The sequence below is a fragment of the Globicephala melas genome, chromosome 8, assembly GCF_963455315.2.
Source record: "Globicephala melas chromosome 8, mGloMel1.2, whole genome shotgun sequence".
Lineage (NCBI taxonomy): Eukaryota > Metazoa > Chordata > Mammalia > Artiodactyla > Delphinidae > Globicephala > Globicephala melas.
Genome location: NC_083321.1, coordinates 190,331 through 214,121, shown reverse-complemented (window position 1 = coordinate 214,121; position 23,791 = coordinate 190,331). Strand labels below are relative to the sequence as shown.

General features: G+C 56.7%; 1 protein-coding gene across 1 annotated transcript; it reads left to right on the top strand.

Annotated features, from left to right (window-relative positions):
- Positions 1-785: 785 nt before the first annotated feature.
- ANO9 (anoctamin 9) lies at positions 786-23,769 on the top strand. Its single transcript, XM_060303760.1, is given in 26 exon segments — positions 786-809; positions 3,394-3,573; positions 8,703-8,777; positions 8,887-9,012; positions 9,202-9,347; positions 10,477-10,523; positions 10,638-10,696; positions 10,778-10,851; positions 11,084-11,218; positions 11,620-11,716; positions 11,831-11,891; positions 11,978-12,060; positions 12,193-12,239; positions 12,241-12,283; positions 12,364-12,504; positions 12,507-12,527; positions 12,613-12,649; positions 12,881-12,992; positions 20,638-20,695; positions 20,796-20,893; positions 21,036-21,163; positions 21,217-21,369; positions 22,101-22,248; positions 22,800-22,901; positions 22,973-23,066; positions 23,186-23,769. Coding segments are annotated over 26 exon segments (2,562 nt in total). The 3' UTR covers positions 23,459-23,769.
- The last annotated feature ends 22 nt before the right edge of the window (positions 23,770-23,791 follow it).

The window sequence follows — 23,791 nt, the reverse complement described above, 5'->3', positions numbered from 1 at the left end:
TAAGGAGCCCGTGAGCCTCAACTAAGGAGCATGCCTGCCGCAACTAAGACCTGGTGCAACCAAATGAAAATAAATGAATAAATAAACAAATAAATGGCATTCACTATTTTTTAAAAAAAAGAAAGAAAAGAGGAGCTGCTGAAATTTAAGGCCCAGAGGCATTGGTGGGGAGCAGCAGGGAGACAGAAGTGTTCCTGGGGTGAGGACATCAGGGGCCTGGGTCCCCACCCCAATGCCATCCTGGTGTGACAGGCACGGGCCAGCTTCCTGCAGACCGGAGGAGCAGAGGCCCAACCTGGGGGAGGGGTCTCTCCTGCAGGGGCCTGAGGCCAGCGAGGTCTATGGCCCAAGAGAGGCTCCGTCAGCCAAAGAAGCCAGAGGGGGGTGGGGTGCCTGGGACCAGCCTGGAGAGGACTCGGGAGACCCCAACCTCAGCCGCCCTGCCTGTGCTGCCTCCGAGGAGCAGCCTCAGAAAGACCCCAGAGGGTCTTCGGCCACATCCAGGCCACTGGGGTTGGGAGGACAGATTCCCCCGGTGAGGATGAGCCTGGGGCACTCTTGGTAGATTTGTCATTCTGACCTCTTCCTGGGGGAGGCGCCCTAGAGACAGCGGGAATGGGGGGCCTGCGTCCTGCTGCACTTTGGCAGCAGGATTCACAGGGGAGGAGCTGGAGGCCCATGTGCACCTCGACTGGAGTTCTCCGCCCAAAACAGGGCAGGGTCAGCCTGCGGACAGCCGGGGTGGCCAGGCCACACTGCCTGAAGGGGTGCGGCTTCTTCACAAGATGTACTCGAAACCAAGGCAGAGAGTGAGGCTGAGATTGAACAAAGTTCCTAATAATAGACTTTAATATGACAACAAAGTGCATTTAATAATATAAAGTTTATAAAAGTGATGTGTGTCAAAGAAAGCAAACTGTAGGAAGAAAAGCACAATTCCACCATCCGCACGCAAATATGAATATCAAATATAAAAACTACTCTCCTGGGGCTTCCCTGGTGGCACAGTGGTTGAGTCTGCCTGCCGATGCAGGGGACACGGGTTCGTGCCCCGGTCCGGGAAGATCCCACATGCCGCGGAGCAGCTGGGCCCGTGAGCCATGGCCGCTGAGCCTGCGTGTCCGGAGGCTGTGCTCCGCAACGGGAGAGGCCACAGCAGTGAGAGGCCCGCGTGCCGCTAAGAAAGAAAAAAAAACAAAACAAAACTACTCTCCTGGTATTTTAATGCATTTTAACTTAGTTGAGATAAAGAAATGTATATATGTTTACAATCTATGTTTTTTTCACTTAACAGTATAACATAAGCATTTTCCTATGCTGTCATAAACTCTTTGAAAGCATCATTTTTAATGACTGCTTAATCAGCATATGAATATACCGTGTTTGCTCAGACATTTCCCTATTATTGATAATCCAGGTGGTTTATAATTTTTGCCTCAAAGGACATAGTAATACATATTTTCAATATTTTGGAGTTTTTCTTAGGATAGTTTAGAAAAAGTTAATTAATGGACCAAAGTATAAACAATTTTTAAGGCTTTAGATTCTTATTGCTGGACTGCTTTCCGAAAGGGCCACACCCATTTCCTCTCCAGATGGGACTAGATGAGACCTGCCCTTTCCATCCTTCACTGAGAGTAGGGGAGCTTCCACTGTGGGGCGAGGCCAGGGCTCCTCTTCCCGCGCCGCTCCGCCCCCAGGCTGGAGATGCTACGCTGCCTTCGCCCAAGGGGCCAAGGTGCAAGAGGCTCTTGGGCAGCGAGGCTGCTGGATATAATTCAGGTTCCCTCAGACCCTTGGAAGGTGGGAAAGAGAAGAAGCAGTGTTTCTGTGGCATTAAAAGTGGGAATGCCAAATAAAGACATTGAAAAAGGGAGCAGCTGTGTAGACACTTGGGGGGGAACTAGTGGACTCTTTTCACAGAATGAAAGTGCAAATGCAGACTGTCCTGAGCAGGTTGAGCTGGAGACTGGGGGAGATGGAGAGTCCAGGAGACGGCTGGTCATAGGGATCTTGAGTTTGGATTACTCATGCTCAAAATCTCTTGCTGACTCTGTTTCCTGAGCTCTAACACAGCGTTTGAGGCCCTCTCACCTGTGGCAGAGGCTGCTGGGTGCCCCCAGGGTCCATCTACCTTCTCCCTTAGGAAAAATGATCATACTTCCCGTGCTTCCTTGCAGTAAGGTGTGGCCAGGTGACTGGCCAGGTGACTAACCACATGCAGGATGGAATACCCCTCCATCCTTTGCTCTTCCTGCTGTCTGGAATGTGGATGTGACGCCTGGAGCTTGAGCAGCCACTTTGAACTATGTGATGGGTCCACGCGCCTTCGGTGACAGAGCAACAAGTTAATAACCAGGCGTCTGGTAGGACCGCCTCCAGATGTCACTTATGGGAGAGAGAAGTAAACGGGCTTGTTTAAGCTGCTACTGTTTGGGGTTTCCATCACACCAACCTCAATGCATTTGTCCAGATTTGCTCCATCAGAGTTGCACAGGTTCTGTGCTGCCAGTTCACTCTCTTGTCTTTGCCACTTCGTAGTTCAGTCCCCGCTGCTGTCACAGCCTGCCATGGGGTCCCGCAAACAGAAATGTGGGTGGGGCCATGTTACCCTGCGGGAACCTAGAGCAAACATGTCAACCATGGGTCTACACTGCAGGTTTGCCTGGGCTGCACAATGCTGTATCGTGACATCGTGGGTGCCCCCTGTGACACTATGGGTGCCCCCTGCTCTCCTCCAGCTGCCCCCATACTGCTCAGTGTCTCCACCTGTCTTCTCTCCTGGCTCCTGCCCTGTGTCCTCAGCTTCCCAGCAGCTGTCAGAGCCTGGATACCCCACCTCCCTATCCTGCAGGACAGTCCCTCTCAGGTGGCCCAGAGCCTCCTCCAGCTGCTGCCCGCTGGACCACAGGATGTCATAGAACTGCCCTCTCAGTCCTTCATTCCCCACCCAGCCCAGCCAGCCACCTGTCCTCAGGACCCCAAGGGCTCCCCTCCCGCAGCTGGCGTCCACAGAGCAGGGGCTCAGGGAGCTGATTGTTTCTTGCTGGGGTTTGTCTCATCTTCAGTCCTCTGGGCCCCAGTTTCTCCTCTAAGGGAATCAACACTAGACTTGAAAGGGTCAGAGGTTGGGTGCTCTGGAAGGGCCTGGGGAAGGTGCGTCCTGGGGTCAGGGAGAGTGAAGGCGAGCAGGGACCTGCGGTCATCATCGGGGAGGGCTCCCCTCCGCCTACCGGATGCCAGTCTAACCCCGTAGCGGAGGGGACACTCCCCTCTGCAGGTGAGGCCTCGGGCCTCGGGGCGGGGGCGGGCGCGACGGCGGCGTCCCCAGGAAGGTGCCCCAGGTCCGGGGGACTGGGGGGAGGGTGTGCCTTCTGGCCCGCGGGCCACTAGCTCCTCCCCGACGGCGCCGGGCGGCACAGGGGCCTGAGGAGGGAGGGGAGAGTCGCGCACGGAAGTCGGGAAGGAGCGCCGGGCGGCTTCGCAGCCACGCTCGGGTTCCCCCCGGCGCTGGGACTGCCGGTCCCTCCGACCCCTCCGAGCGCGGCGCCCAGCACCGCCACCAGCGTGCGGGTGAGTCCGCTCCGAGCCACGCCCACCCGGACGGGGTCCGAGCCGAGGCCCCTCCGGCCGGCCCTGCCCCCTCACCTGGAGGGTGCCTGGGGCGGCCGCGGGTGGGGTTCTGCCCAGCCCCGGCCGCGGGGAGGCTGGCCGGGCTGGGATCGGGGCGGGACAGAGGAGGGTGGCCCTTCGAGAGTGAAGGGCGTACGCGGGGAGGGCAAGTCCACCCCCTGGGCCCCGAGCCGGGGTTCTTGGGTCCCTCCGGCCCGGCTCTCACACTCACACAGAGTGTGCGGGAAGGCATATCCACCCCTGGGCCCTGAGCCAGGAGGAAGACCCCAGACCTGCCGCTCTGCCCTGAGGGGAGGGGCTGTGGTCTCTAGGGTGGGCTGACCTGGGGATGGGGAGTCCCAGGGTGGCCAGCTGGGTCCTTGGCTCCCTGGGGGTTCTGCCTAGGCAGGGGTGGGCGCCCGCCGAGGGCTACTGGATTCTGATTCTGGGGGCAGAGCAGGAGGCCGTGGGGGCCCTGGGGAGGTAGGCGGGAACATCCTGGAAAGACTTCCTTCCTTCCCTCCCCAGGGAAGAGGTCGGTCTCCGGGGCGGGGGGCCAGCCCTTGGGCAGCTGGCGGGGACCCGTGCTGAAGTGGAGAAGGAAAGCGGCCTCCCACTCAGCCCCCTCAGGGCGCTCCCAGGTGTGGGCCAAGCAGGCGGCCTCTCACTCTGCCCCTGCCCTTCCAGAGCCAGCTCTGGAGCCCCGGCTGCTAAGGCTGGCATGTGGGCATACGCTGGCCTGACCCCGAGCTCCCCTGGCTGCCCCTTCCTCCCATGCCAGCCCTGTGCTGGGGTGGAAGGGAGGCGGGGCTGGCAAGGGTGGGTGGGGAGGAAGCCCCTGGTTTGACTGAGGCAAGAGAATCAACCCTTGGAGAAAGACTGATGCACACGGCAGAGAACTCTGTGGCCCCAGCTGGATCTGAGCACACCCTTCCCTGCTCCAGTCCCTTCCATGGCTCCCTGCTGCCCCCAGCTGAAGTCCAGGCTCCCCAGCCGCTGAGAGGCCCTCTGGTCTGGCTTCTGCTAACCCCCAGTCTCACCTCCCAGCAGCTCCCTTCTTGCCCTTTATGCTTCTGCAGAGCTGAAGTGCTGAGTACCGAGTCCCTGGGAGGTAGCACTGAGCCCCTGGACACCAGTTGCCCGCTGCCCCTCGGGGCCTGTCCACACCACAAGGGCAAGCTCCCCTGCCAAGTAGGCACCTGCTCTCCGGGCCCGTGTCCACTTACACTACGCACTCCCCGTGAGGGCTGCACACAGAGCAAGCTGTGTCTGGGGGTGGATGACCGGACACATGAGACAGAGGGATGGCAGAAGGGAGTGGGTAGGCAGATGACAGGACTCGGAAGATGAGTCAGAGGAGGAAGCAGGGGCTTCCCCGGCGGTCCAGTGGCTATAGGACTCCTCGCTTCCACTGCAGGGGGTGTGGGTTCGATCCCTGGTTGGGGAACTAAGATCCCACGTGCGAGGGGGTACGGCCAGGGGAAGGGGGCTGGGAAGGGAAGATGAGGAAGCAGAGCCAGCAGGTGGGGCATCCACTGGGGGGGTGGGGTCAGAGGCCGGACGAGCGAGGGCGGGCCTCTCCCTGTTCATGCTGGGCAGTGGGGCAGGAGGGTGCGGAGTGCCGGCAGGGCTGTGGTATGACCCTTGGCGTGAGACGGGCCGTGGAGAGTGACGGAGGCCCACGTGTGCCACATGCAGCAGGGGTGATGTCACACGGGTGCTCCCCGTAGCCCGCAGGGCCAGGACTGCTGGGAGCTGGGTGGCAGTCGCATTTGCCTCTCCGGTGACCTGGAGGCTGGCCTGGGAAGGGACAGACAGGGGCAGGACTCGCCCAGCTCTGGCTCCCAAGGCTGGGAAGGTCTCCCGGGAGCTGCAGCATCATAAGAAGTTTCCTCTTCCGGAGCCAGCGGGTGAGCCCGCTGGGACTCCAGTCTGTACCAAGCCCTGGGTGCATGGCCTGCAGGGGTGGGGGCTGGAAGGCCAAAGGGAGGACAACAGAGAGCCGGGTGCCCAGAGCCTGCCCCCCGTCCAAGTGCAGGGACTTGCTGGGGGTCTGCACATGGCAGGGCTGGGATCCCTGAGGCCAAGAGTGCCAGGGTAGCCCCTGTAGGAACCCTGCAGGAGCCCTGGGGATTGGGAGCCTGATGGGCACACATGGCTTCCTGGGGGTGGGGTCTGATAGACAGGGACGCAGGGGCCCCAGACACCTCGCTTCGGGTGCACCAAGCAGTCTGGTTGGCTGGAGGTGGGGGTGACTTCAGGTGGACCTGGTTCCCATCTGTGAAGGCCTCTTTCCCTGGAGGACAGGTGGACAGATGGACAGCCTGATACTGGAGGCTGTGTCTGTGACCACGGCCCAGAGAGGGGCCTTGCATGTGGCAGGTGGCCTGGGGATGGGGCTGGGGAGCCCAGAGTGTACAGGAAGCTGATGCTCAGGACTTGGTCCCTTTGCGGCTGTGGGGTGTGGGGTGGCTAGACCAGGGCTGGGCAGGGGGCACTCAGACCTGGCCGCTCCTGTGACTGCTCGCCCATTGCCCAGGGGTGACCAGGGCAACCCTGAGGGGTGCATGTACCTTTGCCCTCGGTGGGGGGTGTCTCCCTGTCCAGTGGCCCGAATCAATGGTGGGGGTCAGTGCCCGTAGGACACCTCTGGTCCAGATCACACACCATCCTCCAGGGAAGGTTGCGTTCCCCTTTTCCAAGAGGCTCTGGGTAATGTCCCAAAGCTGTGTGATGTCTCTGGGGAGGGAGGGCTGTCTGGGACCCCAGAGCTGCACCAAGTCCAGCAGCTCAGTTCTGGCGCCGCCTGAGGGCCAGCCTCCCGCTGTCGTCTTGGCGGGTCCCTCACAGGCAGTCTTCCCCAGGCTCCTTCCTGCTGCCTCCTGCCAGGGTGGCTTCCCTGTGCCGTCCCTCCCCGCCCTGGGGTCCCGTCTTCCCGTTCTTCAGCCTCAGGCCAGTGCTCATGTGAGGGAGTCTCTCCTTTCAGCCTCTGTGGGACTGTCCACCAGGGACCCTCGAAGGGTCCTCCTGCAGGAGGTCCCGGGCCTGGGGAGAGGTGGGGCGAGCCCTCATCTTGGGTCTGAAGTCAAGCACGTGAGGATCCGTTTCACTTACGAATTTGTCCAACATGACACTTAGCCCCTAAGGCGGGCAAGTCAGAACCTGCTGTTTGCTCACTGGGAGTAAATGAAGCCTAAAGACCCCCCTCCACTCCCCGCCCCGCCCCCCCACCAACCTGGATGCCAATCCCAGAACCCTCCACTCCACTTGTGCAGTTTTTACAGGTCTGTGAGTTTTCGTAAAGAATCACAAAGACGGTGCAGGGTCCCCCGTGCCCCGTCGCCTGGGGCGCTGGTCAAAGCTAAGAGCCCGACACGGCCGCCTTGACTCACGTCACCGGCTTTTCCGTGCGTGTCCTCTCCTGTTCCCGGCTCGTGCGGGACCCGCCACGGCATCATCGCCACGTCTCCACGGCCCCTCCTGTCTGTGATGGTCCCTCCGTCCCGCCTTGTCCTTGGCCACCTGCCTCTGGGGTCCGCTCACTCGGGCTCAGGTGAAAGGGCCTCCGGCGTCTTCTGCTGAGATGGGACTATAGGGGTTTTAGGGTGGGATCACGTACTATCGCATCACATGCTGTCAGGAGGTCCCCGACATCTCAATTACATCACCGTGACCTTGACCTTCATCACCTGGGTGGGGGGCATCTGCCAGGTTTCTCCTCTGTAGGGTGACTCTTTTTCCCTTTCACGCTTCCTTCATGAGTCACTAAGTCCAGCCCACCCTCGAGAGGGCGGAGTCTGCACCATCCTCCGGAGGCAGTAGCATAGGATGTGTGAGGTTTGTTAATGCTGCCGCAACAGTTAACAAAGAATCGGGGAGACTCAGGGGCTCGGCACCATCCGCTTCCCCCTTAAGGTTCTGCCCGCTGGTTTTAGTGTCCGTCCGTCTGTCCGGGACGTGCCTGCAGCAGTCGCTCCTGCACAGTTCTCACTGGACTTACTTTTAGGAAACTCAGTACCGTGTCACACTGGTCCCCAACGCCCTGCGTGCAGTGGTGGCCTTCATGTTCCTGTTGTGTGTGCTCATAGCACAGTGTTTTCATCCATCTGCCTACCGATGGGAATTTGGGTTATTTCCACAATTCTGATATGAAATGTGCTGCTGTGAGCACCCTTGTCTGTCTCCAAAGGTGGCTGGCCCGGGGTGTAGTGTCTGGGACGGTCAACTTAGTTTCCCAAGTTCCAGCACCAATGTGTGAGCCGCAGCAACACATGGGGATTCTGCTGAGTCACCGGGCTTTTTTTTTTTTTTGACGTATAGTTGACTTACAACATTATAGTAGTTTCAGGTGATTTACAATATTATATTACATTCAATATTTTTATAGATCACCCGGGCTTTTTTTTTTTTAATATTTATTTATTTATTATTTATTTTGGCTGCTCTGGGTCTTAGCTGCAGCAGATGGGATCTTCATTGCGGCATGTGGGATTTAGTTGTGGCATGCATGTGGGATCTAGTTCCCGGAGCAGGGATCGGACCCGGGCCCCCTGCACTGGGAGCATGGAGGCTTAGCCACTGGACCACCAGGGAAGTCCCACCCAGGCTTTTTTTTGGGGGGGGGCGCACCAAGCGGCATTGGGGATCTCAGTTCCCCGACCAGGGATTGAACCTGGGCCACGGCTGTGAAAGCACTGCATCCTAAACACTAGACAGCCAGGGAACTCCCACACCTGTGTTTTTAGAGCTGTCTGGCCGTAAAATGTTGGCTACCAAATGGTGGAAGGTGGTGCCTCTTGGTCACCTGGCCTGCGTTTCCAGATGGTTCCCTAGCTCCATGGTTCCAGCTTCTGAGTGCCCCTCTTTTGTGAAGTGTGCCCACTTTAAACTGGGCTGTCTGCCTTTTCTTATGAATTCTGGGAGCTCTTTGTATGGATTTCCAAACCAGCCTCTGCCGGCCGCTTGTGCCGTAGCCTCGGTGCACGCACTTAGCCCCACCCGGAACTACCCCTTTGCTACCAGAGCACCCAGCCCAGGAGGTGCTTGTCTGCTGCAATGAGCCCCATCCTCCGTCTGCTCTTCACCCCCAGGGAGAAGAGAGCCTCCGGATCCTGGTGGGGACCGACGGGGACAGCCCCCTGCAGATGGACATCAATACCACTGAGGTGAGTCTCTGCTTGAGTCTCTCCTGGGCTTGGTCCCACCTACTGCCCCATGGCCCGCACCTGGCCCGCCCTGGTCCCCAGTCCCAGTCCCCACACCTCTTGCTTCTAGACTGAGCCCTCCGAGCCATGGGACTATGTCGTTGTGGCTGATCACTGCACCCAGAGAAACCCCAGGCAGGTCCAGCGGCAGCAGCAGTTCCTGGAAGAGCTCGAGAGGAAGGGCTTCTGCTACAGGGTGGGCGGGCTGAGGGCCTCGCCTGGGCGCAGGGGTCACGTGGGACTGGGCGGATCCCGGGGAGGTGTCTGGGGAGGTGGGCTGAGGCCTCGTGCAGGAGAAGGATACGAGGGGATAGGCCATTGGCTTTGGATGAAGGGGAGGGTCCCAATGTGGAGTAGAGGGTCCCATGCTGTCCCCCACCCTCAGGCGAGGGAGGACCAGGCAAAGGCGTTCTTTGGGATCCGAGCTGACAACCGGGTCTTTGACCGGTACCGCAGACTTCTCATGGAGCCCGAGGCTACCGCCCCCAGAGGGGAGCTGGCCAGGCCAACTTCCATCCCAGCCACCACCAGGTGAGAGGCTGGCCCAGAGTGGGGCCAGGAGGACCCCTGCCCACCCACATGCCGGTCCAGACAGGCAGCAAGGCTCCCAGGAGTGGTCCCAGGGTGGAGGGCCCAGGGGGCAAGGGTCTGTGAGTCAGTTTCCATGTCTGTAATACGGGAAAATGACAGTTCTCACCTCTTGGAGTGTTTGAAGGTTACATGTGACTATGTCCCCCAGATGCAGAATAGAAACCAGCCTTAAAGGGTGGGCAGAATTTGGAGAGGCTGAGAGGATCCTCCCAGCTGTCCCTCCTAGGCTCTGAGGTCATCTCCCTGGATTCACATCCTGACTTCTTTCCTCCAGACCAAATGCCCCTCCCTGGACATCTATCCCCTGCTTCCCAGGCATCCAACACCTCCTCTCTCTCCAAGCACCTGCTTCTCCCCACCCCGATCCTCTAGGCCTCCAAGCCAGCCCACCTGCCCTCCCCACAGCCCTCCTCCATCATCTTCCTGGCTCCAGCCCCGGCCCCCTGAACTCATCTGGGGCCCGATCAGGGAGACTAGTGAAGAACACTCCTGGAATTTGGATATGAGGCAGTGGAGGGGGGCTTCCTGTGAACACAGAAGGACTGGCCGGTCTTGGGAGGACACATGAATAGAGGCATCTTGATGGGGCCTGAGAGGAGCAGGCTGTGGGGAGTCCCCTGGACACTCAGGGGGACTGTATAGTCAGATGCCCGAATGTGCCGCTTCCTGGCTGTGTGGCCTTGACCAAATTACTCACTCTCTCTGAGCTTCAGTCGCCCCATAGGCAAAATGGCTCACAGGGGTGCAAAGAGGATTTGTGCACATAAAGAGTGTGCTCTCGACGTGTGGGGGCTCCAGGTGGGAGGGGTGATTGGAGGTGGGAGGTTTGGGAGGGATCTGGGAGAGACTACTGCAGGGCTGAGCATCGGGGCCCTGGGAAGAGAGAGACCACCCTGAGGGAGGCCCACCTTGGAACCATGGCACAGCTAGACCCTGGGAGGATTTAAGGAGGTGGGCTCCCAGAGGAGTCCTGGATTCTGGGCTCTGGTCAGGTGGTCTGGGGGCTCTGCTAGGACACAGAGGACCTGGCCAGATAGAGGGCCATCCTGAGCCAGCTCCTGTGTTCCAGAATCCAAATTGTCAACTTTGTGCTGAACAGCAAGATGGCAGCTGGTGGTAAGGACTGGATGGCAGCAGCCCACCAGGAGGGGCAGTCACACGGGGAGAACGGGACAGGGTCCTCCCTCACCCCTCACTCCCTTCTGACCCGAGAATCTCTGTGACCACCAGACACGCTCCAGGATTTGGTGAAGGATGGGGTCTTTGAGGCCGTGTTTCCCCTACACAAGGTGAGTGGTGGGCCGGCTGGGAGAGGACCTGAGGGCAGGACCTGAGGCAAGAAGCTCTCACTGTCTGTCGCCTGTGCTCAGGGGGAGGAAGACCTAAAGAAGAAATGGGCCTGGTGGAGAAACATGTTCCAAGAGCAGCCAGCTGGTGACATCAGGTACTACTGCCCCCCGCGGACACACCTGCGCCCCCGCAGGCAGGCTGCGCCCCCCGCGGTTATACCCACGCCTCCAGCAAACTGCTGTGCGGACTCCCATTTAGACACACGTTTAGATGCCCTCAGCATGCCGCTCCTTGCCCGCCCCGCATGTGGCATGCCTCACCCCGGCGTTGGCGGTGGACGGTCACCCCTGCTGGGAGTGGCCCTGACGGGACGGCTGTGCCCCTAGGAGCTACTTCGGTGAGAAGGTGGCGCTGTACTTCGCCTGGCTCGGCTGGTACACCTACATGCTGGTGCCCGCCGCGGTGGTGGGCCTCATCGTCTTCCTGAGCGGGTTCGCCCATTTCGAAGCCAGCCAGATCAGGTGGGGCGGAGTCAGGCAAGGGACGGGACTGGGGGGTCAGGGAAGGGGCAGGACCGGGGTGGCGGAGGTCACGGAAGGGGCGGGGTTAGGGCGGGGTCGTGAAAGGGAGGGACTGAGGGTGGGGAGGAGTCAGGGAATGAGCGGGACAGGGGTGTGTAGGGTCATGGAGGGGGCGGGGTTGGGGTGGAGTCACGTAAGGGGGTGGGACTGAGTGGGCTGGGTGGAGTCAGAAAGGGGGCGTGACTGGGGTGGGGTCGTGGAGGGGCGGGGTCGTGAAGGGGCGGGACTGAGGGTGGGGCGGAGTCAGGGAAGGGGCGGAGTCAGGGAAGGGGCGGCCTGGGGTGGGGTCCCCCAGGGGCCACAGGTAAGCGCCGCCGACAACCCGGTCCCTGCACCCCCAGCAGGGAGATCTGTGATGCCCACGACGTCTACATGTGCCCTCGCGGCGACCACAGCCCCAGGTACCAGCGGCTCTCAGAAACCTGCGCCTTCGCCAAGGTTTGCGCCGTGGGAGGGGGGGGCACTGCGGCTGCTCGCCCGCGGGGAAGAGGGCCCAGGGGGTCCTCCCAGGGAAGGGAAGGCCGCCCCAGCCCCACGCGCCGCTCTCCCCAGCTCACCCACCTCTTCGACAACGAGGGCACCGTGCTGTTCGCCGTGTTCACGGCGCTGTGGGGTGAGTCGCTGCGGCACCTGGGGGGCAGCCGAGCTCCACACGCAGCGGGGACACGCCGTGAGGCCTCTGCTTTCTCCCGGCTGCAGCCACCGTGTTCCTGGAGTTGTGGAAGCGGGAGCGAGTCCGTGTGGTCCTGCAATGGGACCTGTACGGGTGGGACGAGGACCAGGTGAGGCTGAGCCAGGTGACCAGGCCCAGGGCCCACACGAGTCTGCTGTGTCTGAGGGGGTTCCCATGTATGAATCGCGGTTCCCGTGGGTGAGGAGTCCCGTGTCTCAGGCGTGTCCGGTGCCGTCCACAGGAGGAAATGGTGCTGGGGCTCATTGCCTGCCCTGACTACCAGCCCCGGCTACGCGCGGAGTACCGTCATCCTCCTGCTGTCTCTGTTGATGGTACTCCTGGGGCGCCCCTGGAGAGCAGGTGGGGCGGCCCCCGGAGGCCTGCCCATCCTGGCCTCCCCGACCCCCGCCAGATCTGCCTGATGATAGGCATGGCCCACGTCCTGGTGATCTGCCGCGTCCTGCTCGCTGCCCTTTTCAGCTCCGCCTTGCCCTTCCTGGGAGAGCAGGTGACCACGGCCGTGGTGGTGACCGGGGCCCTGGTTCACTATGTGAGAGCATCCTCGTCATGACCAAGGCAGGGGTCGGGGCAGGGCGAGGGTGCCGGTGGGGGTGCGGCTCTGCTGAGGTCCGAGGTGAGCCCTCCGTCTCCCCTCCCACAGATCAACAAATATGTGGCACTGAAGCTTTGTGACTTTGGTGAGAGGAGGGCCCCCCTGAGCCCCTCTCTGGCTACTGGAGGGAGGATTCAGGGCGGCGACCTTGGAGCCCTGGGGTGGGGGAAGGGGGCCTACGAGAGGGCAGGGGCTCGCACCTGGGAGACAGGTGGGGGTCGCAGGTGTCCCGGAGTTGTCAGGATAGGGACAGGCTGGGCGTGGGCTGTCATCGGGGTGAAGGATGGGGGAGGGACGGCCCCACATCTCATTCCAGAGAAGCCCAGGACCTTCTCAGAGCGAGAGAGCAAGTTCACCATCAAGTTCTTCACTCTGTAGTTCCTTGCTCACTTCTCCTCCCTTATCTACATCGCCTTCATCCTGGGCAGGTAAGGGCCACCTGCTCCCACATGCCTCCCTCTAACTCCTTTCTCCCCACCTTGAAAATAGAAATACCTGTTCTTTTTAATTTTTAAAGTAAATCATGCTCAGAACACCTGGAAACCCAGTAAAGAAATATGTGAAGGAAGCCCACAGCGAACCCCCAACTGTCCAATCCTCGTCCTCAGAGACGACACTGTAACTGTTTGTTGGGTCTTCCCAAACTTTTTCACACATTTAAGTACACACACATACACCTATTGACATGAGTGATTTTGTCGTGTAAATAATTGTATCTGCCTTACACTGAAGACGTACTATGGGCGTTTTCCATGTCTGCATGGGCGGTAAGGCTTTGCTTTTAAAAACATACTATGGGCGTTCTTTTGTGGGATGCCCTTGAATTTATTTAACCACTTCAGTTGGTGGACATTCGGGTTAATTCCAGTTTTGAGGTTTATAAATAAAGCTGCAGTGGGCATCCCATGTAACACACATGCACGTGCACATGCACACACTTCCCCGCACCTTCCTAATTAATGAAATGAACAGTTTTCGTTCAATCAACATATCTTTTCTTGTCTTTTCTGAAGAAAATAATTCCTCTATGTGTTCTCTATGTTTGTTCAAATGTTGTAAGTTACACATGTACTGCCAATTAATCCCAAACTCTCTAGCAGAACTTTATTTATTTGCAAAATTTATTTATTCAGTTATTTATTTATTTTTGGCTGCGTTGGGTCTTCAGTGCTGCGTGCGGGCTTTCTCTAGTTGTGGCGAGTGGGGGCTACTCTTTGTTGAGGTACCCGGGCTTCTCATTTCTCATTGCGGTGGCTTCTCTTGTTGCTGAGCACGGGCTATAGGCGTGCGGGCTTCAGTAGTTGCGGCACACGGGCTCGGTAGTTGTGGCTCGTGGGCTCTAGAGCGCAGGCTCAGTAGTTGTGGCGCACGGGCTTAGTTGCTCCATGGCACGTGGGATCTTCCCGGACCAGGGCTCAAACCCGTGTCCCCGGCACTGGCAGGTGGATTTTTAACCACTGCGCCACCAGGGAAGTCCCTCTAGAAGAACTTTAGAAGAAACCAACTCCTGCCAGTATGTTCAAAGACATCATGAGGTCCTTGGAGACGCCCTCGTGCCATCTGTCCCCTTCTCTTGGGGCTGTGCTTGGCCCTTTCATCCTGGGAAGCCCCTCACTCTCTGCCGTGTAGGATCCCAAGTTTTCCAGTGGCTTCCTGTGAAAGGGTACATGGGAAATCATATGTGCTGAGTTTCCTCTTTATTGGGGGCCTGACTGAGCGTCTGCTGGAGAGAGTTCTAAGTTGGATATGGTTTTCCTCAGACTTCCGAAGGGTATTTTGGTTTCCGGCTTCCAGCGTTCTGTTCCGCAAGTCTGGCGTTAGTGTTCTGCCAACTCTCTGTGCATCTTCTCACTGTCCCCCGTCTTCTGGAATTTCTCAGCCGTGTGACTTGGTGGGTCTTTTTCAGTCGACATGCTTCGGTAATTCACATCTCTCTCCTCCACACGCCAGCTTTCCTCTCTCTGCCGGCTGATTTCCACCATCACACAAACATGCGGTCACAGTTCTTTCCGGAAGTCTTCTCATCGGCGAACCCGGTTTCTGGTTCTCCCGCCTCGCGCTTCTGCCTCCCCGGTACTCTCACTGCCTCCTGGCGCTGACCTTTGCTCTCCTGCTGACCTCGGAACGTCGCCTGGCCCCGAACCCTGGTCCCTCAGACTCCGCTCTTCCCTTGCTCCCCCTCCATAGCCGTCGCCACCCAGGACGTGACGCACATTTATGTGTTCACTGTCTCTCTCAGAAATGGCAGCTCCCCAGGGCGGAGGGTAGGGCGCTTGTCCTTTGCTGAATGCTCAGCTCCTGCAGCCGGCCACGCGTGCAGAATCAGTGCTGGTCAAATGGAAAGAAATTACCGGGTACTCACTGGGCCTGGAGCCTCAGGGCCTTCAGTTTTGAGAGATTTTCTCATGTACCTGATAGTCTCCTGCTTCAGCTCCCTCTCCTCCCTTCTGAGGAATTCTTTTTGTTTGGAAATTGGACCTTCTGAATTGATCATCTACTTTTCTTGGCTTTCTTTCTCCCATTCTGTTCCAGTTTCTTGGAGTTTTCTCAGCTGTTTTCCAACCCTTCTACTGAACGTTTCGCTTCTGCTTATGTTCTCATTTCAGAGCACTCCTTTTGACATGTCAGATTCTTCACAGCCTCCTCTTCATGTCACCTGGACACCAGGGCTTTTCTTTTCTGAGGATGTGGCCTCTCTTCTTCCCTTCTACTCTGGCATTTCTTCTGTTCCTTTCGAGTTTCTTTGATGCTCTTTCTTTGATTGGTCTCTGATTCTGGTGTTAGAGACCCCCCCCCCCCCCGCCGCCTTAGATGTCTTTTATTCTTGGCCACCTGTCCGTAATTGAGAAAGGCGTGTGCCAGTGGCTTTGCTCTGGACTATGTGTCTCCTGTCGGGACCTCTTGCTGTGTCGGTTCCTGAAGGGGAATCCCTGGTCTCCTGCCTGGAGGCAGAAGGATGCCCGTCAGTATGCTGGGAGCCCAGCTGGGGAAGGGACACTGTGGGGTCTCAGTGTCCATTGGCCCAACCCTGCGATCTGAATCTTTGGTTGTTCAACCCCCTAGAAATGTCTTTGTCTTCTTGTGTGTGTGTCTCTTGTGTGTGTGGGGGGGTGGATTAGGGGTTGGATAGGAGGCCCAGAGGTTCAGCCGGGCCTGCCTCCCATCCGGTGGGTGCTCCCAAGCTACCAGAGGTGCCCAAGTCCTGGGGTGTTCCAGGCTCTTGGGCAGGGTTGTGTTGCTATTCAGACGTCTTCCCTGCAGGCTTAGATCCAGCCTGATGTCTCAAGTGGGCCGCAGGCCTCCCCAGTTCCCTTCCATCTCCGAGGTGATGCCTGGCAGTGGGTGTGGGCAGCCAGCCATTTTAACTGGGAGTCGGCAGTGCACATTTAAATGGAGAGACATTGCTAAAGCACCCTCCAAAAATGCTGTGCTGACTCACAAAGCCACACACTGTGTACGTGCCTGCACACTCCACGTTGGTCTGATGAACAAAGACCTTAAAAGTGTGTTATTAAAACCTATTAGTGAGAATCCAGCATCTTTCCAGATATTCTTTGGCCATTAAGTTTCTTTTCCTATAAGTTGTTCATATCATCTGAGCATTTTTATAACATCAAGGTCAAGTGGATTCTCTTCTGACTCATCATGTCACATTTTACTGTGCTTCTTATCTGACCGTTTCTTTGTTGTGCAGCTCTTTATTTTTCCTGTTGTTTTTAATTGCCTTCTTTCCTCCTTGCATGTCTTTATCTTATCAAGGTTATCCAGCCTCTCCATGTCAAACGGCCTATCGCATGGAGTCTCTTTTCTCCCAGAGACCCTCCATTCTCCCCACACTGGGCTGGTGGCTCTCCGTGCCTCCTGCATACCTGTCTCCCTGGGACTCCAATCTGCTGCTTTCCTGGGTTAGGACCATCATTTCCTGGACTCCCAAGCCCCCTTCTTTCTTGAGTTTTGCTTTCCTTTATTCTGAGAAGGCGTATCGGAGAGGTAAACTCTCTGAATTCACGTATGTCTAAAGGTGTCATGTTCTACTGTTGCACAAGACTGACATGGCTGGGTATAGAAATCTAACTTCAAAACACTTTTCCCTTCTAGAACTTTAAAGACGTTGCTCCGTTGTCTTTGAACATGCAAAATGGATGATAAGAAATGTGCAGAAAATCTGATTTTTGTTTCTTCCTAGTTGACCTAGAAGCTTTAGGATCTTCTCTTTAAACAGGGGAACAATCTAGGGCGGGTCTTTTCTTCACGCACTGTGCTGGGCAATTGTTAGCACCTTCCGATGAAACAGCCCGTGTCCTGCTTAGGCTCACTACGTTTTCTTCTGTTTTTCCTTAGGTTGGTTTTAATTTTTATTGGAGTATATGGTTGGTTTACAATGTTGTGTTAGCCTCCACTGCACAACAAAATGAATCAGCCATACACATACAGATACCCCGTCCCTTTTGGACTTCCCTCCCATTTAGGTCACCACAGTGCATTGGGTAGAGTTCCCTGTGCTCTGCAGTATGTTCCCATCAGCTGTCTATTTTATACATAGTGTCGATAGTGCGTATGTGTCAGTCCCAGTCTCCCAGTTTCTCCCACCCCACCCCTTTCCCCCTTGGTATCCATACATTTGTTCTCTACGTCTGTGTCTCTGTTTCTGCTTTGCATATAAGATCACCTATACCATTTTTCTAGATTCCACATATATGTGTTATCATATGATGTTTTTCTCTTTCTGACTTACTTCACTCTGTGTGCCACTCTCTAGGTCCATCCACGTCTCCACAAATGACCGCATTTCATTCCTTTTTATGGCTGAGTACTTTTCCATTGTATGTATGTGCCACATCTTCTTTATCCATTCCTCTGTTGATGGACATTTAGGTTGCTTCCGTGTCCTGGCTATTGTAAATAGTGCTGCTGTGAACATTGGGGTGCATGTGTTTTTTTGAATTGTGGTTTTCTCTGGGTATATGCCCAGTAGTGGGATTGTTGGTTCAGGTGGTAGTTTTATTTTTAGTTTTTTTTGGTTTTTTTCCTTAGGTTTTTAAAAATATTTTTTTCCCCTCTGCTGTCTATGGAACGCCTGGTCCTCTTGGGTTTCTTATCTTTTTCTCTCATATATTCCATCTCTGTGTCTTTACATTCCACATCTGGAAAGATATCCTTCACTTTTGTCTTTTTGCCTTTTTTTTTTTTTAATGTTTGTTTATTTATTTATTTGGCTGCACTGGGTTTTAGTTGTGGCACGTGGGATCTTTAGTTGCAGCATGCGAACTCTTAGTTGCGGCATGTGGGATCTAGTTCCCTGACCAGGGATTGAACCCAGGCCCCCTGCATTGGGAATGTGGAGTCTTAGCCACTGGACCACTAGGGAAGTCCCTGTTTTCTTTTTTTAAGTTTAACAGTTAAAGTCTTAGTTTCCAAGAGGGTTTTTATTTTTTTATCCTTTTATTTTTTTAAAGTGTCCTTTTCTTGTTTCCACAGATACAGTACTTTCTTGAGGATATCAATGTTCTTTTTTCCCCTTAAGTTCTCATCTGTTTCCTCATTATCTCATTTCCTAAAGGGTCCATCTTCCTGTTCCTTTATTGTAGTCCTTCTCTTTTGTACAGCTGGTTTTCCTCGTGCCTGAAGATTTGTAGCTGTCCGTTCATACTGAAGAACGAAGGACTGAGTAGGTTTTCCCTGGCAGGATGGGATATGTCTTTATAATAACTCACGTCTGCTGACACTCACCCGTTCTATCCTAAGGGCCTCACATTCATCAGCTCTAATCTGCACAACAGCCCTATGGGGTAGGGACTCTCTAAACCCCATTTCACAGATGAGTAGACCGAGGCACAGAAAGGTTAAGTCGCACAGTCAGCAGGCGGTGGGGCAGATGGAAGCCTGAGTCTGGCGCCTTTCGTGTACTGGCCCTGCATGTGGCATCCCTGGGAGGAGAGGGCAGGAGCCTGTGCAGCCACTCGTGTTTCTCTGGAGGCGGTTCCTGTTTCGTCACGAAGGTTATCAGTGTGTCTGTTTATAGTTCCTGTTTTTCATGCCGTGCTCAAAAAGGCCTCCCCTCCTCAACATTAAAAACATGTTCAGGGGCTTCCCTGGTGGTGCAGTGGTTCAGAGTCCGCCTGCCAATGCAGGGGACGCGAGTTCGTGCCCCGGTCCGGGAGGATCCCACATGCCGCGGAGCGGCTGGGCCCGCGAGCCATGGCCACTGAGCCTGCGCGTCCGGAGCAAAACAAAAAAAAACAAAAAAAACGTTCAGCTGTGATTTCCCTTAGATGCTTATGGTTTCAACATTTTAAACATTTAAATCTTTGATTCACAAGGAATTTGTTTTGCTGCAGGCGGCAAAGGAGGGAAGCCTGTTTTGTTGTTTTCCAAGTGACAGCCAGTTGTCCCCAAACCATTTGTTGACTGTTCCATCGCCACCACCACCCTTCTGTCACACAGTAAGTTCCATCATGCACTTGACTGTTTTGGTGCTCCGTGGATTCTGATGACTCTGGTCTAGTTCCATCATGCACTTGACTGTTTTGGCGCTCCGTGGATTCTGACGATTCTGGTCTAGTTCCATCATGCACTTGACTGTTTTGGTGCTCCGTGGATTCTGATGACTCTGGTCTAGTTCCATCATGCACTTGACTGTTTTGGCGCTCCGTGGATTCTGACGATTCTGGTCTAGTACATTTCTGTGTCATTACTACTGTAATGCTTTCCTGTCAGATAGGTCTGGCGTTAATTTTCTTTTTCTCCTTTTTCACTTTTCCTTTTCTGTAGTTATTTACGTGTTTATTCTTCTAGGTGAACTTTAAAATAATGTTTGTCAAACTCCATCAAAATTCTGTGGGATTTAGCTTAAGACTGCAGTGAAATTATACATTCTTTTAGGGAGAATTGACATAGATACTGTATTAATTTTCTGTTGCTGACCACAACTTAGTGGCTTTAAACAACACACATTACATACAGTTCTCGAGGCCAAGAGTCCAAAATGGGTCTCACTGGGCTAAAATCAGGGTGTCAGCAGGGCTGTGTTCTGTCTGCAGGCCCTCAGGGAGAGCCCACACTCTTGTTTTTTTCAGCTTCTAGAGGCTGCCTGGCCCGCTCCGTCCTGTGTCTGCAAAGCCAGTGGTGTCAGGCTGGGTCCTTCTCATCCTGCCATCTCTCTGGCTCTCCCTCTTACTCATTTAAGGACTCTGGTGATTACAGTGGGCACACCCAGATAATCCAGGATTCTCTCTCCATTTTAAGGTCAGCTGATTAGCAACCTTAATACCACCTGCCATGTCAGATAATATTATTCACAGGTTCCAGGAATTAGGATGTGGTATCTTTGGGGGCCTGACATTCCACCTGTCACAAAAATACAAGCGTAAGTTTTTCTATCGAAGAACAAGTTTCCTCTATTCAAGTCTTGTTTTAATGTTCTTTAGCTGTGTTATAGTTTTCTTCTTATGGGTCCCCCGTATTTCCTGTGAATTTCACTCTGTTTTATAGTTTCTGCCGCTATCTGCGACAGACATGTCCTCCTGCTACATTTCTCAGTGGTTTTGTTGCACCTAGGAAAGCAAAAGGGAGTTGAGCTTGATATCAATTTTATATCCACTCTGAGCATTTTTCAGATTTACCTGCCCAATCGTTCAGTTGATTTATTTTGGTTTCCCAGATATATAATCGTATTTTCTACAACAAGTTTTTCCTTTGCAAAGTTACACCATTCTGGAATAGTAGTTGTCATGAACTGTAGTAACAGGAGTGCTTGTAGGACTTCACCATTGAGCATAATAAGCCCAACGTTTGGTTAAATATACCTTTTTTATCATGGAAATCAGGTGATTTAAACACAAAGTAGCCCTGTGTGCACAGTTACCTGGGGAGAAACTGAGGCCCCTCCTCACAGCCTTTCCTGAGCCTGTGAACAGCTGAGAGGTCCCCGGCGGTCCTGCGCGCACACAGGCCTGTCTGGGTTAGCCTCTGCTCACCTGTGGGGCGGGTCTCCTTCCTTCCCCTCCAGGCCCCACTGCTCCCCGACTCCCACTCCTGTCCTGCCCCCTCTCTCAGCCTCGCTGCCCTTCCCAGGATCAACGGTAACCCCGGGAAGTTGGTGCGCCTGGCAGGGCTGTGGAAGCTGGAGGAGGTCAGTCTGTCCGGAGGCCTTACTGCCCTCTTCCTGAACTGCCCCAACCCCCTGGTCACCCCCAGGCCCCGTGCCTGACCTCTCACCCTTGCCCCCGCAGTGCCATCTCAGCGGCTGCATGACGGACCTGTTTGTGCAGGTGGCCATCATCATGGGTCTGAAACAAACGCTCAGCAACTGCATGGAGTACCTGGGCCCGTGAGGACCACCCTCCCTCCCGGGGCGCCACTCTCACCACAGGGAGCCCCCGAACCCACAGGACCCCACCTCCCAGAGCCAGCAGTCCCGAGGGGTCCTCAGCCCCCCTCCCCGTCCCCCACCCGGTCCTCCTCGCTCGCAGATGCCTGGCCCACAAGTGTCGCTCGATGCGAGCCACGTCCCAGGACCCCGAGCTGAGGCACTGGCGGCGCAACTACCGCCTGAACCCGGTCAACACCTTCAGCCTGTTCGAGGAGTTCATGGAGATGAGTACGCAGGGCGGGCACCGCGCGGGGGCCCACGGTGACGACCCCCACCCCCAGGGATCCAGTAGGGCTTCACCACCGTCTTCGTGGCCGCCTTCCCGCTTGCCCTGCTGCTGGCGCTCTTCAGCAACCTCGTGGAGATCCGCCTGGACGCCATCAAGATGGTCCAGGTGCAGCGGCGCCTGGTGCCCCGCAAGGCCAAGGACATCAGTCAGGGGCCCGACGGGGCGGCCTGAGGGCGGGCGCTCCAGCCATGGGGGCATGAGCCGCGAGGCGCGCTGGGGCCACGCCAGTCCCCTTGAAACCACCGCTCTGAGCCATGGGGGCAGGGCTCAGGCCCCAGGAAGAGGCGGGGCTGGCAGGCACCTCGCAGGCCTTTCCCCCCCAGGGGTCCCATTGAAGGGCCAGCTGCCGCCCTGTGGAGGCCGTGCAGAACGGCTTGACTCTCAGGGAGCTGAGGGAGAGGGGTCCAGCAGCTGGGCACAGGGACTGAGAGCAGGTGGCCTTAGTCACCTTGACTGGCCTCGCTGAGGTGGACAGGTGTCAGGGATGAAGCCAGGAGTTGTGGCGTTGGACATAGGCAGTGGGAGAGAGAAGTGTGAGGGAGACTTGGGACCAGGTTAAGGGGGTCTGCCCTGGGGAGGGGACCCAGGAGGTGGAGCAGGCCTGGGGGCAGCCGAAAGGTTCAGGCATAAGATGGGGGGCGGAGACCTGAGCCCCTCCCTGTCCACGTCAAGAAGAGGGGTGCAGGAGAGTGGAGGCTGCTCTCTGTTGGCCCTGGCCCAGGTCTTCCTCATCAGGGACCTGGCCCTGCGGCTGCCACAAGCAGAGACATGATGAGGCCCTTGACCATCCAGGCTCCCAGCTTCAGGGGATCACCAGAGGTGGGGGGGGCAGGGGGCGGGGAGACAGTGCAGGCCTCACCCCCTGCCATGGCCCAGGGACCTGGCTGCAGGTGCTGGCGATAATCGGCGTGCTGGCCGTCACTGCCGACGGGATGGTCATCGCCTTCACATCTGAGTTCATCCCCCGAGTGGTGTACAAGTACCGCTATGGCCTGTGCCGACAGGGGGCCCACCCTGCAGTCGAGTAAGGGGACACCGCCACACAGACCCTGTCCAGAGACCCCTGGGAAACTGGCCCAACCATGGCCCAGCCCCAGGGGACCCCAGGGAAGGGCTCAATGCTAACAGTATTGCCTGGGGTGGGCTGCCCTCCCACAGCAACCTGCAGACCCTGAGTGGACCCCGGGAGTGCTGACTGGGACCCCAGTAGGGGATTAACGTCCCAGAACCAGCTGTTTTCTGAGTAAGTGATACTGGAATGGCTCCCCTTTCAAAGGCAGACCCTTAGTGGTCTGCATGCTGTCCTCATCCAGTTCCTCCAGCCCTGCAGGGGGGCAGGTCTCCAGGGGTAGGTCTCCCCCAGGAAGGCTGGCAAGGAAGCCTCGGCCCCTGGCAAGGAAGGCAGGTGGTGGCCTTCAGCCTCCCCCAGGGGCCCCTCTCCCATGTACAGAGATGAAGGAGGGGGTTCTGCACTGTGGCCCACCCTGATGGCCCCCACCAGGCAGGGGTCGGTTACAAGCCAGCACCCCAGAAGCCTGAAGAGACCACACCAAACTCCTCTCCCCCTCCCCCCAGCTGCCTCACGGGCTACGTCAACCACAGCCTGTCCGTGTTCTACACCAAGGACTCCCAGAATCCTGTTGAAACAGAGGGCTCAGAGAATGTGACTGAGTGCAGGTTTGGACCCCCATCCCCTGTGAGCACCCTCTGAACTCCTGACTCCTGACCTCAGGTGCTCCCCACCCCAGGTACTGGGACTGTGGCACCGCTCAGAACTCCAACTTCACTGAGCAGCCCTGGTTCCTCCTGGCCGTCCGTCTGACCTTCCTCATCCTCTTCGAGGTGAGCCAGCACTGGGGACAGGCCCCAGGGCGGGGCAGCTCTCTGCAGCCCTCCCTGGGCCCCTGCCCCCTAAAGTCCCTGCTCAGCGCACCCTGACCTCCCCACTCTGGCCCTCCCAGCACGTGGCCTTATGCGTCAAGCTCATTGCTGGCTGGTTTGTGCCTGATGTGCCTCAGTGGGTGAAGAATGAAGTCCTGAAGAGGAAGCACCAGAGACTTGGGGAGGCGTGGCTGCCGGGGCCTGGCCCCGAGTCCCGAAGTACCAGAGACTCCGGCCGAGAGCACAGACATGGAGCAGGCCCGGAGCCGGTCAAGAGGCCAAGTTGCAGAGCTGCTGCCACCACCGCCCACCCCAGCCCCGGCTGTGTGTGTGTGTGGGCGGGCTTTAATTAGACCCGCGTATATGTGGGGGTCCTGGGAGCCCCTGTATGTTTGGGGTGTCTGTGAGCTGCACACCTGTCCATGGTCTGGGAGGCCTGTTCCACCTGTGAGGGCTCAGGCTTGGTACTGCCTGACTTGAACTCTGAGTGACCCCTGCCACCCAGAGAACTGGGGCGGGGTTGGGGGGGGAACAGTGCAGCCCTGTCCTGTCTTCTCACGCCGTCTCGACAGGAAAACTGGCCCAGTTTCCTGGGCCCCAGATCCTGCCCCACCCCACTGGCTCCCCTCAACCAGCAGAGTTTTCTCTAATAAAATAAAACTGCTTTGTGTTAATTTCTGGGCTTC